This window comes from Stegostoma tigrinum, chromosome 10 (genome assembly GCF_030684315.1).
Source record: "Stegostoma tigrinum isolate sSteTig4 chromosome 10, sSteTig4.hap1, whole genome shotgun sequence".
Lineage (NCBI taxonomy): Eukaryota > Metazoa > Chordata > Chondrichthyes > Orectolobiformes > Stegostomatidae > Stegostoma > Stegostoma tigrinum.
Window position 1 is genome coordinate 67,302,308 of NC_081363.1, and position 18,825 is coordinate 67,321,132.

General features: G+C 38.2%; 1 protein-coding gene across 4 annotated transcripts in view; it reads left to right on the top strand.

The window, feature by feature from the left end:
• The window catches only part of ryr3 (ryanodine receptor 3), a 369,427-nt gene that overhangs the window by 62,795 nt on the left and 287,807 nt on the right, over positions 1-18,825 (top strand). For 2 of the 4 annotated variants that reach the window (XM_059649213.1, XM_059649214.1), the window contains exons 2-4: positions 48-167; positions 10,997-11,104; positions 18,236-18,286. In XM_059649213.1, the coding sequence (XP_059505196.1) occupies positions 48-167; positions 10,997-11,104; positions 18,236-18,286 (279 nt within the window). The remainder of the gene's footprint in view (positions 1-47; positions 168-10,996; positions 11,105-18,235; positions 18,287-18,825) is intronic. The other 2 variants (XM_059649215.1, XM_059649216.1) reach the window with 1 other exon arrangement.

Here is an 18,825-nt window from a genome sequence, read left to right on the forward strand (position 1 = left end):
AGCTAAATTAAAAGCTGTTCTTACCAGACTTTGTTTTCTTTTCATAGGATGATGAAGTTGTACTTCAGTCTACTGCCACCATCCAAAAGGAACAACGTAAATTTTGCCTTTCAGCTGAGGGATTTGGTAGTCGTTTGTGCTTTCTTGAGCCCACTTCAGAAGCTAAGGTACTTCTTCAAATTTAAAATTTCAAAACACATGTTTCAGTGATAACAAAGTGTACAGCTGGATGAAAACAGCAAGCCAAGCAGCATCATAGGAGCAGGAAGGCTGACGTTTCGGGCTTAGATCCTTCATCAGAAATGGGGGAGGGGAAGGGGGGTCTGAAATAAATAGGGAAAGAGGGGGAGGCGGTTCAAAAATGGATAGAGGAGAGGATAGATAGAGAGGAGAAGGATCTAGGCTTGAAACGTCAGCCTTCCTGCTCCTATGATGCTGCTTGGCCTGCTGTTTTCATCCAGCTGTACACCTTGTTATCTCAGATTCTCCAGCATCTGCAGTTCCTATTATCTCTGATACATGTTTCAGTGTGTTCCTTTTCAATAATGACATTCTTTCTGAAGTACAGCTTGTCAAAAGCTATGTATGTTAAATGCATTCTGTAATTTGAATTTCTGAATTGTCTGAGCTTATGCAGGCTACTAAGTATGCTAACTCATGCAAATAAAACTCCGGTTTAGTATTAATTCATTCCAAATCTCATTTCTACTTTCTTTCTTTGTCCTACTTGAGCAAGAACCAAGTGTTTACACACATTATTCTTAAGTTATTGCTGAAGCTTAATGATTCAATTAAGCAACACTAAATACAGAAAGCATTTGGTGAATACGGATCTTATAATGTAAAATATCTGCTCAATTTCAGAATTTGCATATTTTATAAACTTTTATTTCTTCTCTTTGCAAATAGTTTGACCCCACATTTTTCCATGAGTTAAAAGATGAAATATGAAAAAGGATACTGAGCGCTCAGTAGAAAGCCTGATGTGGAACAAAGTTATGAAAAATATTATTTTCAAATATTATATTCATAAATGACAAATTATTGGATTTTAAAGTAGTCTGCAGTTACCAAACTACTTTTATGGGCCTAGAGCTTGTGTTCATCAAGCACTCTTATTCACGTCGACGTTAAAGCATGAGGTATAATGTTTAACATTGTATGGAGAAGTTGGAATACTTGGAGATTTCCCCATGGCTTTTTCTGTGGTAAGGGAACTTAATGCAGAGTGCAACTGCAGAGTTTTCATGCTAATCAAAGCATTTCTGAGATCAATGCATTGCAGTCAGTTTCAGAGAGGCAAGGACAATGAATACTGGCAATTCTTGGCCAACCCCCTCTGAAACACAATCAAATAGATGGGTCTGTTATGTAACTTCATCATAAAATCATCATTTTAACTCAAGAATGACCATCTTAAGCAAAATGAGTGGCGATGAAAGGAGGTGTAGTTTTAGAAAAGAAGGATTGGATTGGTTTGAATGCTGACTGAGCATGAGTTCACAGAAAAGGCATCATAGATTATCAGCCAATAAACAGGAGGAGCTATCAAATCTAATGTGCTGACAACTTGCCGGTCAATAAAGTGGATCTTTCGTCTTTTTAAATGGATTTTGTGATGGTGAGTCCGGAACCATTCTCCTTATAACAATTTGCAGAAATTGTAATTAAAAGCTTTTGTAGCTGAGTACATGTTCCAGCTAATAAACAGATCAAAGGTGTATGAAATACTTCAGCACAAAGCATATTAACGAAGACAAACTGTCTGAGAAATTGTAAAAACAAAATTGATGTACATCTCATTAATTTTTAAAATTGAGAAACATTTAAATAGGATACTTCTGAATAGCTGTCGAGTGAAGAGACTTTATTCTTCGAAAATTAGAAACATATAAAATTGACCTTTGCTGTACCACATCCAAGTTACCTTTTAAGGATACGTCCTTCCTGTCCTGTTTCCAAGAAGCTAAGTTGATAAGGTGTTAAGTTACCAGCAGTACCTTAGGTCAGATATGAAGTTTACTCAACACAGCCATCTTCAGTAACTCAATCTCAGAAGCCCTGTCGGTGTCTTTTTTTAAATTCTTACATGGGATGTAGGTGTGGCTAGCAAGGCCATTTATTGTTATTAATTTCCTGATTTCCCTTGGGTTGAGTGGCTTATGGAGCCATACCAGAGACAGCCACGTTATTGTGGAACTGGAGGATCAGGTAAGAATGGTAGCTTTTACATTTCTTTTACCTCGTTTATGAGATGTGGGCATTTGTTGCCCATTCCTAATTGCCCTTGAGTGACCTGGTTCTGAGGGCAGGTAAGAGTCAATCACATTGCTGTGACTCTGCAGTCACATGTAGATCAGACCAGGTGAGGCTGATGGACTTCCTTCCCTTAAAGGCATTGGTCAACCAAAAAGATTTTTACTATTATCAACCATAGCTCCGGTCACCATTACATTAGCTTTTAATTCAAACTTATTTTTGTATTGAATTTAAATTTCACTATAACCAGAGTGGTATTCAAACCCATGTCACCAGAGCATTATCCATGGTCTCTGAATGATTAGTTCAGTGATATTGCCATAATAACACTGCATTCTCCTTTAAATCACATTAGTGAACCAGCTGGGCTTGTATAGTAATTGATGGTAGTTTCATGGTTAATATTAATTAAACTAGCTTTCAATTTTAGTTTTCTTTCTAAATAAAACTATTTGAATGTACATGCCGTTGGCTGCCGTAGTAGGATTGAATCCATGTCCACAGATTTTTGCCTGGGCCGCTTAATTACCAATTGCTGTCATCCTACTATCTCCAAGTGAAAATCTACAATTCACGCGATCTTGTATTTGTTGTATGTAACAGAAATTGTGGTTTTCGGACCATTGAGGGAGTGCATGTGGGCAGCTGTCCAAAGAAATTATTTGTTGAATGTTATGCTGGCTGCACAAATCCTTAAAAAGCTTTTTTTTTAGTTTCACCTTTTAAATTGACGGAAACTGAAACTAGCTTGTAACTAGTTGCAGTTTTAGAGCCATCTAGGCTCCCATCACACAGGCTGAAGAAAATAAAAATTAGTTTCAGTGTGTAGAAGTAAACAAATACAAGGTTGATGAAGCTATTTCCATTAGTTAATTAATTGATGTGACCTGATCCAGTAACACAATGCACCAGGTTGTCACTGTGAGTTTGGATAAAAGTAATGATGATGAATTCACACCATCAAGCCTGCCATGAGCAGCACTGAAGACGTTCTGGAGAAGTATACTACTTCATTGTTTTTTGAAGATTGTACCTGTGAACCTGGGTTGACTGGGAGTTGTTGTCAGGTGAGAATTTGTGGCTAAATCTGCGGAGAAGAGGATTTGGTATTCTGCTTGAGAAAGACTGGAAGGCCTTTGTGGCAGAAACTGGTTTCATATATATTGAGTGGATTGAATCTGTAAGGTCTGCCTTTGTGCTTTACATTGACTGTAATTTGCCTAGTCGTTTTTAATATTAATTCTGCTTTGATAAGGTAAAAAGCTGTAAAAATGACATTTTGTCCATTGGTTTCTTTATTGGAGTCACGTAGTAATTTTCGTTTGTTGATGCCCACAGGAGAATGGCATAAAGACTTTGCACCTGCTAAGGGTTGGCATGAAGCTCCCCAGATAAGAAAGTGCAATGCTTTTGTTCATTAGACCAACCAGCCTCACTTAGCCATTGGGCTATCCCCAGTGCTGCTCATTTTATCCCTATTGCTACATTGATTCATTTTGCCATCTGAAGATTTTTCTTTGCATTTAACAATGTTTGTGCTTCTTGTCGGATTGTTTCTTTTCTATTTATTGTGCTTATTTCAGTTTATCTTCAAAATTTTCCCAACCTTTTCAATGATGTTTTTATGATTCACTTGATTTTGCACAACCTTACTGCATTTTCTTTTGGGGATCATTAAGAATTCATTTCAGTCTTCAGTGGGATCACTGTCAGCGTTTGTCCTTAATCATTTGAGGTGAGAAAGAACAGGGCAGGGCAGAGGAATTTAAGATAAAGATGGGTAATGTAAAGCTATAGTTTATTAGATAGCACTCTTGTCCCTGAAGCACAGGATTCTAGCTTTTGGTCATAATCCAGGGTTGGAGTGCAGCAAAGGATCAACAATCCAGTGTAATACGAAGGAAGCATTACACTGTGAAATTGCCACTATATTGAGGTCGTGTTTGCGTCCTTGGATACAATATAAAAGAACCCTTTGCACTATTTTAAAGACTGGAGCTCTTAACCTTGGTGACACAGCCAATATCACACAAGAAAAGGCATTATCAGGTTATTAAAAACCAAAAGATCTGTGGATACTGTAAATCAGGAACAAATACAAAGATAATGGAAAAGCAGTGTCCATGAAGAAAAAAGCCAGAGTAACTTTTCGGGTCTGGTGACCCTTCCTCAGAACTTGTCAGGTTATTATCCCATTGTTAGGCATGTTTGTAAATACATTAATGAAATATAGATGTTCGTTAGTACAGATGTAATGCCTATACAACTGAAGCATGCATATATGAAGACAGGAATTTTAATTGCTCTCTAGAATGATCCAGGAGCATTGGATATTTGTGGCAGATAGTTATAGAACAATTTTACCACCCTATTCTCTGCCCTTTCTGACAGGATTCCAAAAAGCCAAGATCTGCCAAGTATCAGTTTGTTTCCAGTACATATTCTTTTAAAAAAAATTAACCTGCACCCGCAACTATGTAAAATCTGCTGAGATGACATTGGATTATATAGTTGACATATCATGCTGGTATGCAGTAGTGCACTGGGCAGGTAGCCCTCAATTGGGCACTGGTCCACCCTATTCAAATCATCAAATAAAGTGTAGCCAACTTTGTGAGTAGGTTTTTGATGTGCAATGGCAAAACCATTGCAGAATTTACCACTGCCAGGAATTGTGTGGCAAAAACAACTCTCCTCCTTGCTTCCTAAAGCCTGTCTTCCTTCTATAAGGCACATCGCCACACGTTGAATGCCCAGCATCTACCATCTTACCATTAGACTCTATCTATTCAGAAATCTCCCAAATACCAGAGCTTAGCCCAACTGCTTTCTTCTGGCAGCAGACTGTGCTGGTTTGAAGTGCCCTCACCAAATTAAAACTGAAAGAACTGTGGATGCTGGAACCAGAAACAAAAACCTAAATTGCTGGAGAAGCTCAGCAGGTCTGGCACGATCAGTGGGCAGAAATCAGAGTTAAATCTTTGGGTCCAGTTATTTCCAATCCCTTCAAGGATCACTGGACCCAAAATGTTAACTCTGATTTCTCTCCACAGATGCTGCCAGACCTGCTGAGCTTTTCCAACAAATTCTGTTTTAGTTGCCCTCACCAAATATTGTGTTCCATTGTGCTATTTCACAATAATCTCCTGAGGTGCCAGTATTTGCACTGGTGCTGCTACACTATCTGAGGCCTCATCTTTCCCTGTCGGTGGTTTGAATGGTTTCCTCATGACTGGGGCACTTTATGGTGCACACTCCTGCGTAGAAGATAACAGAGGGGAGGTTTGTGACTATATTCCAGACTAATGATGATTGTGAACACTCAGCAGTCCACAACGGCAGTATTTTGAAAGCACATTGAGACAATTTAAAGGGTTTGATTTTCACATTTTCCAGCATGCATGGAGGAGGCAACTGTATGGTGTTTATGTCTCTGGCTTAGTAATCCAAAACACCAGACTGCTGTTCAAGCACATGGATTTGTGTCTCAATATGGTAGATAGTGGCATTTTAATTCTGTAAAAATTTAGAATGAAAGGTTGGCCTAATGGTGACTCTATAACCCTGTCAATTGTCATAAAAGCATCTTTAATGCCCTTTAGGATAGAAAATCCATCATCCTTACCTGGTCTGGCCTATTGGTGAGTCCATATCCACAGCAGTGTGGTTGACTATTGACTGCACTGAGTAAACACAGCTTGAGCCAATGATAGTCACACCCCATTAACAAAAAAATTTGTTAATCATCCTTATAGAGCCCCTAGAATCACAATTGATCAAATGATACTCTATATAAGTAGTGCTGTCATGATATGCCTTCTCCTAACCCTTTTGGCTGCTCTCTTTCCTGTACTTAAAGGCCCTTGCAATCTCATCATCCTGTTTGGTCCCTTCAGGCTTCCCTGTGCCGATGAAGTAACTCCATTCGTATTTGCAAATAACTCCAAAACCAGGTCACGTTCACCACTTCTTCAGTTCTGCTCCTCGCTCTCTGGCATTCTATATCTTTTCCTCCTGTGATGATCTGTAATTGAGCAATGATATAGATTCTAAGGGATTGTCATTGCAATCATTTTGCAAATTATGGAGGCAGACAATGAGCTGTATTCTCTCCAATGTCTCCTGAACTGTCTAAAACCAACAAAATGCCACACCTACGTAAGAGATAACAAGGTGTAGAGCTGGATGAACACAGCAGGCCAAGCAGCATCATAGGAGCAGGGAAGCTGACATTTTGGCCCAAAGCGTCAGCTTTCCTGCTCCTATGATGCTGCTTGGTCTGCTGTGTTCATCCAGCTCTACACCTTGTAATCTCAGATTCTCCAGCATCTGCAGTTCCTACAGTCTCTGAAACCATAACTACATAGACTTCAGGGACACATTAATTGACATTTGTGGATCATGTTACCTTGTACTTCAGGGCAGTAAATAAACCAAATACAGATGATGCCTTCCCATTCCTTTGTGTGCATATTCATCTCCAGAATGGACACTTAACCTTGCACAGTTCAATAGGGCGTTAAGTAATTTCAGATCCTGAGTCTGTGTTCTCTGAATGGCCACAGGCCTGCTGACCTCCTCTGGAACCTCTGTCCAGGCAGCTTTGGTCAGACTCTCTGTCTCCTGGATCTCTTCTCTTGGTCATCCATACAGAGATAAATTTAGTTATTGCTATATACCAGCTACATCTGCCCCAATATTCATCATTTTTATGCTGCCAAAGCATTCTATGGTTTGGCCTTCTCTGCTAAAGTTCAGAAATGCTTTTTTGAAGTTGCAATTAGTAAATGAAAAAAAAACACCTCTGCTAAGTTGGCCAAGTATTAATGAAATCCAGGAAATTACTATTTCTTCCAGAAAGCTCCTACCCGTGCTGAACCTGACTCAGCCCCATACCAGACAGAGCAGAGCCAGACAAACACAGTAGGCCAAGCCGCACCCCAGGAGCACAAAAGTCGACATTCCTGGCCTAGAGTTCGATGAAGGATCTAGGTCCGGAATGTCGGCTTTTGTGGTCCCGGGGTGCTGCTTGGCCTGCTGTGTTCGCCCAGCTCCACACATTGTTGTCTCGGATTCTCCAGCATCTGCAGTTCCCATTATCTCAGCCCCATACCAAGTGCCCCTTCATTACAATGGATGTGACCGCTTTCCAGGTTACAACTATCAGCTCTGCGTCTTAACCTCATGCCCTCCAAGTCACAACGGGCAAACAGTCCACCATCTGCCTGTCTCTGCTCTTGACCAGAAGCCACGTATTGATCCAAGATGTATTCTCCTGGATAATAGGAGGTTGAATCAGTAAGCTGTTCATTTCTGGATCAGAATCCTGCCCACTGCTGTTGGACCACTTTGCGCTGCCTTTGTTCTCAAAATTCAACACATTTCCCAGAAGAACCACCTGAAAGTGTGTTCCTTACAAGTTTAGAAGTCATATTCAACAGGTATTGGAACGATTCACTATTATGTTCTTTCATGACTAAATGAGCTGATGAATAGTCACAGATCTCAAACATATTTTCATTCTACAAATGCTGTATGACTTGCTGAGAATTTTGCAGCAATTTATAATCTTTCTTGGTGTTGGGTTTGAAGAAGAAACTTCCTGCTTACCTTCAATCAATGCAAAGGAATCTTTAATAATTATTACAGCAGGCCAAACCCCTAGGAGGTGGTGGTGGCATCCAGGAACAACTCCAGATTTACTGTTGTGATAAGTCATGGTTTGTAGAGACAAGACAGAAGACCCATCTGCTGCCCCCAACTTGGGAAAAGCACTGCATAATTCAAAGAGCAGAAGCTCAGGAGAACTGGTTGTTTGAGACTCAGGATTGAGTAGTGGTTATGTGAATTGGCATAGCACCAAGTTTTGACAATGTGACTGTGACTAAAGATAATCAAATCTGTGTCAGGGACCACCAGTAAATTTATAATAACTCATCGAGTCATACAGAACTTGAATATTGGTGAAAGGAGAGACACATTACTGAAACTTTCTGCCTTGCCCTCATTAGAACAAGCACAAAATAGCCAATTTTCAAATGACCATAATTCATAGCACTGTAGACGAGTTCGCTGATTGGCTGGAAAGTCAAAACTTGGAGAAAGAAATTAGAACTATGGGCTCCCCAAGTTCATGGATATTTCAAATGTGGCATTCTTGTGTTTGTACTGACTATTACAAGGTGAAAAACTTTTGCAACACATTTCCTTTTTCAGCGATGTTATTAAAATTTCCCACCTAACCCCTTTAAATAATAATATAGCCTGGTATGTACAACAACATGTCTGAACTATTGCACTAATCAATGCTTATTTGTTGAAAGATCGTACATATTTTAATTTTTACTCCAAACCTGTTTTCTGATTTCACTTGCAAGGCAAATCTTTTGACCTAAATCTTGTGTGATGATCGCATTCTGTCTGTGTTGAGTGGATTCATTGAAGCTAAATTTGAACTGTGTTGCCTAGGATCAACATCTACGTGGCCATAATTCATTTTAAGCATCATCTTGCTACTTTTGCAGAAAGTGAAATTTTTAAAAAATGAATTGTCCTTGTGCTAAATAACGTTACTCATTCACACAAATGCAATTTAGACTTTTTTTAATCTTTCAGATGGATTAGCACAACTATCAAATTGATCCACAAACACTTGACTAAGCACAGTTTTCTTTTTATACTGTGTTGCATTACATTAATCAATATACCAGTTCTAAGGCTGCATTTACAAATTATGGTTAATAAGTCACAGGGTAAGTCGATATTCATGGATCAAACTGAATCTAGAGTGGATCAGGAATAAAATACTGAAAGGGTGAAACTTCAACTGGTGAATGTACAGTTGAGAATCTATATGTTTAACAGAGGCAGAAGCCCAGTGCAAAAGACAAGGGGGTTCTTAATGGTAGAGAAAGAAATACAGATATAGCATGGGTATAAATTAAAGTGACAAAGGGAGAGAATGGGTTTTCGCTACTAATAAGGCATGATGTCAGTTGTACATCACTCAATTGTACATCTGCACTTTCTACGATCCCTGGCAGGATGCCAATGCCAAACACATCTTGCCCTCCCCTCCACACGGCACAGGGACCATTGCCTCCACAACACCCTGATCCACCCCTCCATTAGTTTTATGCTTCCTCATTTCCCATGCAATCACAGATGGCAAAAAATTTGATCATTCACCTTCTCTCTCCTCATAGTTCAAGGTCCCTCTTTCAATCAAGTCTGCTGTACATATTGTTCTCAGTTATTCGTGAGATTCAATGGAGCCTAGATAACTGCTTTGTGGAACACGTCCACCCTCGCTATAGGAATGACCCTGACCTTCAGTTGCTTGCTACTTAACTGAACCTCCTTGCTGCTGTACTAACATCTCTGTCCTGGGCTTGCTGCAATGCTCCGATTTAGCCTTGAAGAACCACAGCTCATTTTCTATTCAGCCATTTTGCAGCCTTGACATCTCAATAGTGAATTTCTTAAATTCAGAAGCTGATTGTGCTATGTCTGTTATTCATTTTCCTTCCCATTCTTCCCCACTCCACAGCCTTGACTTGTTTGTCTTGCTTACTTTGCCCTGAGCACAGAGGACCCATTCTCTTCCTTTCTCACCTTAATTTGCATTCATTTTAAATCTCTTTTTCCCTTCCTCCAGCACAAATAACCCATTTATTGTTCCCATGGGGCTTCTGCCTCTTTGAAAAGTGTATTAGAATAAACTTGCGACACCGTTCAGTTCTCAAAATGAGTTATTCCACACTTGAAGTATTAACTCTGTTTATCAGTGTTTCATTTTCCTTCAGGAATTGCGTGGTCATTTGAAGGCGTTAGAATGCCACTGCATCTTTTCTGTTTAATATTGGCCTTTGTAATTTCCAGTCAATCTGGGTTATGTTAGCATTCCTGCAGTTCTCCAAGCAACGTGGATTTGAGTGATGTCTTAAGAAGGTTCTATTCAATTAGTAGAAAAAGAAAACTTTTCCACCCTTATACAGGCCCAACTAACATTAAAGATGCAACAATGGTCTTCTGGGTGTGATTTCTAGTGTGTGATGATCTCCACTGAAAGTCAGAAGTATGCTTCATTTGGTCTCAGTGCCTCTGGATTAGTAAGGAAAGATCTCATTCTTCTTCATCTCTTGAATATTCAACAACCTTTACTCAAATCCATGCATATGTTTCAGGATTGATTGGAGTCTCCTGATATGTTGATGCCCTTATGAATCGAACATCCTACAAGTGCTGCTTACAGGAAGAGGCTGTAGCTGTTCTGCTGTTAATATCATTTTCTCATGAGCTTCAGCTCTGGTCATTTTTTTGGGAGTCAGCACTCTCAACAATGGTATATTTCACAAGCAAATGGATCTTAGAACTGACCTTTGCACAGAACATATCATCAGACCACATAGGATTTGCTGAAATGTCACTGCGACAGTCAAGTTTGTAGAGTTTGTGCAAGTTTTTATCATCCTTTAAATAAACAGTGCACTTCTTGTCCTGTTGGTACTAAACCAGTTCGAGTGTGACTTGGATTTGATTCCAGATAAACAAAATGAGCAAAATAAAATTGCCTTGTTAAACTGGTTAAATCATTTCCTTTTTCCTAGATGATCTGCTTTTGCCAGATTTCAATTTATGTAAAAATTGTTCTTTACACAAAAGTTTAAAAGGTGTTAAACCATAAACAAAACAAAAATAATCAGCCGATGACTATAATATTTTTCATTTTTCACAGTATGTCCCTCCTGATCTCTCCATCTGTGTTTTTGTGCTGGAGCAGTCACTGTCAGTCAGAGCTTTGCAGGAGATGTTGACCAGTACAACTGAAAAGAGCAATGACGGTGTAAGTATTGGCACCAATGGACATTGAAATAATGTAGCATGTCACTCATTTAGCAACTTGATTTATTATGTACTATTTTCTGTTTAATATCATTGTTTGGAATTATTTGCATTCGTTGCTACTATTCTTTCAGTCTAGATGGTATTTTTGGTTTTACCCCAACAGGGTGGAGTTGTGAATTAAGACCTGAAACACGTAATGTCACTATTTAATTTGCAAATTGCAGCACAGAATGATTTTTACTGACTACTGCGTACATTGTGCACATTGACTAATTAAGTTCGCATCTTCGTAACACCACAGCTCAAGTACTGTGAACAGTTCTTGTCTGCATATTTATGATTAGGACATTGGTACACTGGAAAAGGTGTGAAAAACATGAAAAAACACACTGAATACAGGGTTATGCCCATCAAATTATATTAAGAAAACTTCTAGGGTACATAAATATTGTTGGATATATTGACATGTTCCTCGACTAATGACTCTATGTAATTCTCTGTAAGTTGACGTCAGTTTCTGCGAGTAGCTCTTGTTTCAGAGTCAAATAGAATAAGTACCTGTACCATGTATAATTTTCTCATTTTAGTTCATCTCTGAATTATTTTCTTCAAGGGTTCTTCTGTTATAACCCTTAAGTATTCATTATGCAGATGTTTGCAATTTCTGCTTTTTCAGAATTCCAAAGTTTAACACGGAGGGTAGGTCTTATGGTGCAACTCCTTCCAGTATATCTGAGGGCAGGTGTTAAGTGTGGGAGAGTTTCCTGGTCTGCGACAATACAGAAGGCGATAGAAGGCATTATAGTACATTTCAAGAATACTCATGGATGAATCCAATAAGTTGCAGTGCCTGAAAAGAGAGAAAGATTAAGATGACTCAAAGGTATTGCACGGTGTCTTGTGGTGCAGTAGAAATATCCCTATCTCTAGGTTAGGAGTTCTGTATGAGGATAATGCTTGTAATTTGGTTAAGCAGTTTGATTGTTAACCCTGCCATACACCTGATCGCAAGTGGAAAGAATGGGAGAATTTCCTGGTCAGCTCTCCGGCAAAGACAAACCATGGCAGTACTTTGGCCATAAACGTAAACTGCTTCAATAGAAGTCCTACCGCCTAATGCTAGGAAAATAGGACAGGCATGTAATTGACCTTTGGTATTACATACTAGCATATTGTCAGCTTGAGTAGTTGTGTATTCACATAGATGTGATTTTGCCAATAGTCCAGCTGTTGGATAATTATTTGGTTAATTTAATTATTCACAGAATATGCCAAGACTGGATGGCTATTCAAGGATCCCATTGTAAAGTGAAGTGATGATCAGTTGCGTTTTTTTGTCTGTTTCTTGATAAAAATAGGATCGCACTCCAAGTGACTACTGTAGTAGTTTGTTCTATATTTAACTCCGCAACAGCTCAAATGTTAAATCACGGACACATCTACAAGAAATGTGAGAGATGTTGAAATATAGTGTTGTAATTCATTGTTTCTCACTGCTGTTTCTTTTAACTTGCTAGCCAATAGAGTTCACCAGATGGATATGTTCATGATCTGTTTTGTTTTTCGTTCCTGCATGCACATGGTGAAAATGTTGAACTCTGAAGATACTTTTGTAAGAAAATGTTCGCTAAGGTTCCCCTTGCATGTGTGTGTCAATGTTTAACTTCTCTAAAATATGAGATTATAAATAGTTTACTTGGTAGATTCCACACTTAAAAAGAAGTATTTTTTTGTTGAAAAAAGGCAATTTAACTCCTCACCAATTAAATTATTCCCTACTCCTATTGAACATATTTTATTACAAAATAATGATCAACTGGACTGAATTTAACAAGTGAAGCCGATAATGCCGTCAAGGCCAAGAATGTCGAACCAGCAGATGATGCGCATCATTTGAAGAACGTTTATTATTATTTGTCTTAAACCATATGATGATAGCACTGGCTGTGTTAAATTTTGTTTTTTGTTTTGCTACTTAACAGTGCATATTGGGGCATTTCATGATATCTACTTAAAGTCATATTCAGTCGATTCATAATCATTCAAGATTTAAAGATTCTGATGTATGAAGCAAGTTTATCAAATAATCTGGCGCTGATTACAGGAAAGTCTCAGTTAGTTAGTTATATTTTTGCAAATGTGCTAAAGTGATTTTTTTCAAAGTTGCATGCTTTTTGCACTATGCAATGCATTGCAGCATCAGTCTATGTCACATCAATAAGGTGTGGTAGAGTGGAACATGTACTTGGGATTTATCTGCTATTTTTCTAGCCTTATTTGGAGTGCTGCAAGGATGCACGTGAATGGAGATGTAGTCTGGATTTCCTTTCAATGCAGGTTCACTGCCAAAAGTGGATTGTAGCTGGACTTCACGCAATTTGTTAGCTTTAGGCCCACTTAAGTTAGGAAACTCTCAGCGTAGGCTCAGCTTGCTTGCATTTTAATTCTCTTTGTATCACCAACTCAATAGGGAGTGGACAGAAATTCCACCTGCTTCACTCATCACTAGCCACTTCCAAAGATAGATTCTGAAGTGAGCATTGAACTCCTCACCTGTTTATGGAGAGGCATAAGATATGTCCCAAATACATGTGAGGAATGCTTGTTAGTGACTGAATCAACATAATATTGGATACACTTCAGTTGCCATTGAGAGACAGGTGTAGCCACACAAAATTATGCAGTGTAGTCCTTGTTTTGCATCAAGGATCATCAATGTAATGAATCTAAAATTTCAGTATTCTAAGTACAATTAAAGTACAACGCTGAGGGACAGCACTTGCTATGGACAAGGGGAACTGCTGGGTCTGCTGTTCTTCTATTTCTAGAAGTCATTTGGTTAGGAATCACATCAAAGATTATTGGATAAAGTAATGGCTCATTCTGCAGTCAGTAGCACATTGATGTAGATAAAAGATTGGCTGGCTAAGAAGAATGAGAGCACAGGTATAAAATTGTCATTTTCAAGTTGGCAAGTTCCAAAGAATGGTGTCCCATCAATGTTGGTGCGGGCACATCAACTATAGTTTATATGAAGGACTTGGATGAAGAAATAGAGAATGATTGCCAAATTTGCTGATGTTACAATGATGGGTAGGAATGAGAATTGTGAGGTCACAAGGGCATAACAAAAAGGTTAATAATAGTCTTAGGTTTTGGAGTAGATTTATAGCATGGGTTGTGGTTTTAAGTTTGGTTGGCTTGCCGAGCTGGCTTCTTGTATCGCAGGCATTTCGTTATCGTGCTTGGTAACATCCTCAGTGCAGCGTTCGATGAAGCATTGATGTGTTTCCTGCCTGGTTTTTAAACTCTGGGGTCCATTGAGACAGATTGCCTCACTTCCGGTTTTCCTTCGTACTGGAATGTACATGGGGTCGAGTTCAATGTGTTTATTAATAGCCTGCTTCGTGGAGTGTCATGCTTCCAGGAATTTTTGTGCTTGTCTCTGCCTAACCTGTCCCAGGATCTTGGTGTTGTCCCAGTCGAAGTGGTGGTTCTCCTTGTCCATGTGGATTTAGCTGAGTGAGTATTGCTTGTGTCTTTTTGTAGCCAGTTGGTGTTCATGTTCTCTTGTTGTTAGTTTCCTTCCTGTTTGTCTGATGTTGTATTTCTCACAGTCTCTGCAGGGGATCTTGTAGATGACATTGGTCCTGTTCATGCCGGGGAGATGGTCTTTAGTTCGGGTGAACAGTTGTCGTAGGGTTGACGTGGACTTGTGTGCCACTCTGATGCCCAGTTTTCGTAGGAGTCTAGTGGTGAGCTCCGATGTTTTCCTGATGTAGGGCAGTATGATGAGTGTGTCGGGGCATGTAGTATCTTTCTGATGTTATTCGTGTAGGCATCTTCTGACCCAGTTCTTTGGATATCCGTTATCCTTGATTGTTAATATGTTAAGTGAATGCACAAAGATGTGACAAGTTGATAATGATATGGAAAAGTGAGAAATTGTTCATTTGACCTGAAGAACAAAATAAAGAGCTATGTTATGGTGGGAGATTGCAAAGCTCTGAGGATACTAGCTGTCCTCACACATGAAACAAAAAACGACAGTGTGAAGGCCCAGCGAGTAACTAGAAAAGCTAATAGAATTTGTTGTTTATTATGGGGGCATTGAACATCAAAGTAGGGAAGTTACATTTCAGTTATACAGAGAACTATTAAGAGTCCTCTAGAGTAGGAGCAAAGTACTGCAGATGCTGGAATCTGTACTGAAAACAAAAAAAATGGAAATCGTAGTGAGTCAGGCAGCATCCTTGGAGAATGAGCAAGCGAATGTTTCGAGTCTAGATGTCTGTACATCAGACTCTCAATACTGTGCACAGTATTGGTCACCAGATTTAAGAAGTGATGTAAATGAAACGGAGGCGGTTCAGAGAAGATTTATTTGACTAATACCTGGAAAACTTGTTTTTTTTGTGAAGAAAATTTGCAGAGGCTACAGTTTTATCCACTGGAGTGGAGAAGAGTAAAAGGTGAAATCTGTAAAATCCTGAGGAGGTTTTACAGGGTAGCTGTGGAGGGGATGTTTCTTCCAAAGGAAAATCTAGGGTAGGAGATCGTGCATTTCCAACAGAAGTTAGCTGATTTTTTTTGTTCTCATGAGAGTAATGAGCCTTTGGAACTCTTGTTGAAAGTAGATTAGAAGTAGGATCCTCAAATATTTTAAGGTAGGGTTAGCTAGATTTTTGTTAAGCAAGGGTGGAAATATTATCTGTGGTGAGTAGGAATGTGGATTTGAGGTTACAGTCACATTGGTCATGATCATATTAATTGGCCGAGCTAGCTTGAGGGCTGAATGGTTGACTATTGCTCCTGATATGTGCATCCATGTGACACAGGTTACATTATATGAAGCTATCTCAATGAATCTACTAGCATCTGCTTTCAGGTTGACACATGCATCAAGAGAAAAGTGGGAAATAGATGTATTAACAATATATATTTGTTGATAGAGTTTAGAAATTCTGAATTTAAGTTTATATTGTTCTAAGTTATAGCTGTGATGCTTCTGGGGTCTGTGGAAATGAATGGGAGAAACAGTTTTTAAAATCGTAATGGCAAATAGCTTTCTCATACAGCCTCTATAATCTAATATATTTGTACAATGACATAGTGTATCATAACTGCTGAGCACAAGAATTCTGAAAAATTTTACCTGCGATACCATTTTTGGAATTAAGAGCTGGAAATGAGTTTTGTAACGCACTTGCATGGTGTTACCTCAAATATCCTGAATTCTGACTTTTAAGGATTCTGTACACATTGATTATTTTCAAGAGTTTACTTTAAGTTACGAGAATGTTACATGATATCACTTAATAAATGAATCTGAATTGTCCAGTATGCTGTGGCAACATCTACATATGTTAAAACATAAGCAAGTCTATAACACCCATACCCCAGCATAAATAATTTTAGCATTGATATTATGCCAAAGCTTCTGGATAAGGTATCATTTAAAAAGTTAAAAGAAATTTTTGAAAATTATTTCAGATTTATGTTTTAACAGACAGCATTGAGATTGCCATTCTTTACATAAAGCTCTAATTTTGAATTATTTTGGAAAAGGGCTTTCGTGTACGTGAATAAGATGCTCCTTTTATCACATTCAGGTTTTATATTCACAATTGTCCGTTCACAAACATTTACGAAACTAGCATATGCATGATGAATATACGGGAATTAATCAAGTTAGCCAATTACTTTCGTTCCCTAATCTTCGCTTGATTCCCTTATCAAGTTGGGAATGAATTTGCTGGAATATCTTTATGAAATTAGTCACAAGATTTTTATTGCATTTTTTGGCATCTCCAAGTTTACATTGCTGGCAGGTAGGGAGTGCATCACTTAAAATTGTAGTATCTAGTGAATAGAATAAACATATATGTTCCAGGATCCATTGTCCTTCTTTGCATATCTTCATGACTTAAAATCTGAGTCAGATCAGCTTGAGCACATGTCACTTGGGCCAATTCTTCTGCTTGGTGATCCTAGAATATTTTTAAAATAAAATTTAAAATAAAATCTTGCTATAAACAAAAAAAAATTCTGAGACAACCGAACCAAAAGCATTGAATATTCAGAAAAGAAATAGAAAATCTGATGAATTACATTCTTGTAGACCCATATCTATATCTCCTGTTTTATTGTATTAAGTAACTACCATAATTTAATGAAGTTTTGGAGCACATTGGAAGTAATACAGTTTGCCATTATACCAAGGCCATGCAAAAGCATTTCCAAAAAAAAGGAATGATAAATCCTAAGTCAAATTATTATTATCTCTGCCATTGTCTCTTTCATGTCAGAGGAACCAATGTTTGAAGCATGCTGTCTTTGCCGGCTGTCTTGACCATAAATATTACATGGTGTAAGAAGACAATGAGAAGGGAGCAGCTTGTGAAAGATGGAGGCCCTTACCCCTCTCCCAAATGCCACAGTTTAAATTAAAGCTTCATAGTTGAGTATTAGATTTGGGGACGTCTTTTAAAGAGGCAGATACAATGCAGAAGATTATAAATTGGCCAGCATTAAATGCAATGAGTTGGCATGGCACATGCAAGGGTTTATGAAAATAACAGTTCAATTTCTCTGAAAGGAATACCATGAAAGGATAATTATATTGAATGTAAGGCACACTCCACTGTGATTTCTTTTGATTGTTCAAGGAATAGAAATCAGAAAATTCCAAATTATTGTTTGTGGAAAGGTTAAGGATCTTTTAATAGAATTCTGTGATTTTAAATTTTGAAAATTACCTCAACATAGTATCCATTTGCTACTCATTGTCTTATATCTATGTAACTTCCTTTGCAACAATATATGTAAGCATATCTCTTGTAAAGATTAGTGATTGCATATGCTCTAGGAAAAAGCTACACCATTTGGTGTTTTCATTCTTTGATAAGCAAACGCTTTCACATACATCTGGTATGCATATCTCCACCACATCTTGTGTCCTCAGACATTATGAAAATGTCATCTAGTATTAGTGTTTGCAATATAGTAGGATGGTGGTCAACATTACATTCAGCATCAACTTTATGCCCTGAAGTAATAAGACTCCTGGTTTTAATCAGAAGAACACAGCTAAAAGATATTTAATAGTGTTTGTTCTTATTGTATTAAGGGCTCTGTCAAAAGAAGTTGCATCAGTGCCAAGAAGACAAATTCTCTGAGGGTAACTATTGTTGCTCTGATATTTCTATTATGAGGAATTAACTACAAATAAGACACACTAAAAATTACAACTATTATGCAGATGCTATTAATAGAAAATAAGTGTAATTATACTTAATCAAAACTTTTCACTGAACCACAGGCAGTGTGTGGCTTTACAGAAAAAACATTTCTGAGTAAAGAATGTGTAATTGACTAATTGATGCACTAAACTCCCTTTTTCATATCTAACTCACTAATTGTGGAAAGGGGGAAAGGGACTTCACAGAAAACCAAGGTGCAGGTAGGAGCAAACTATATCAGTGCAGTGCCAGAAATAATAAGTTCTTCCAACATTTGAGATGTAAATGGTGTATTAATTATGTGATATGATGCATAAGCGAAGAGCATTGTATAAGTAAGTAGAGCACTTGTAAAGAGAGATCGCTGCAATGCAGGGCTGGTAGACAGGAAGTAGACATGTAATGCTCAATTCTGTAAATAAATACATTATTGGGGAAAGTATTAATTTACATAGATGTTTGTTTCCATAGTTCATTA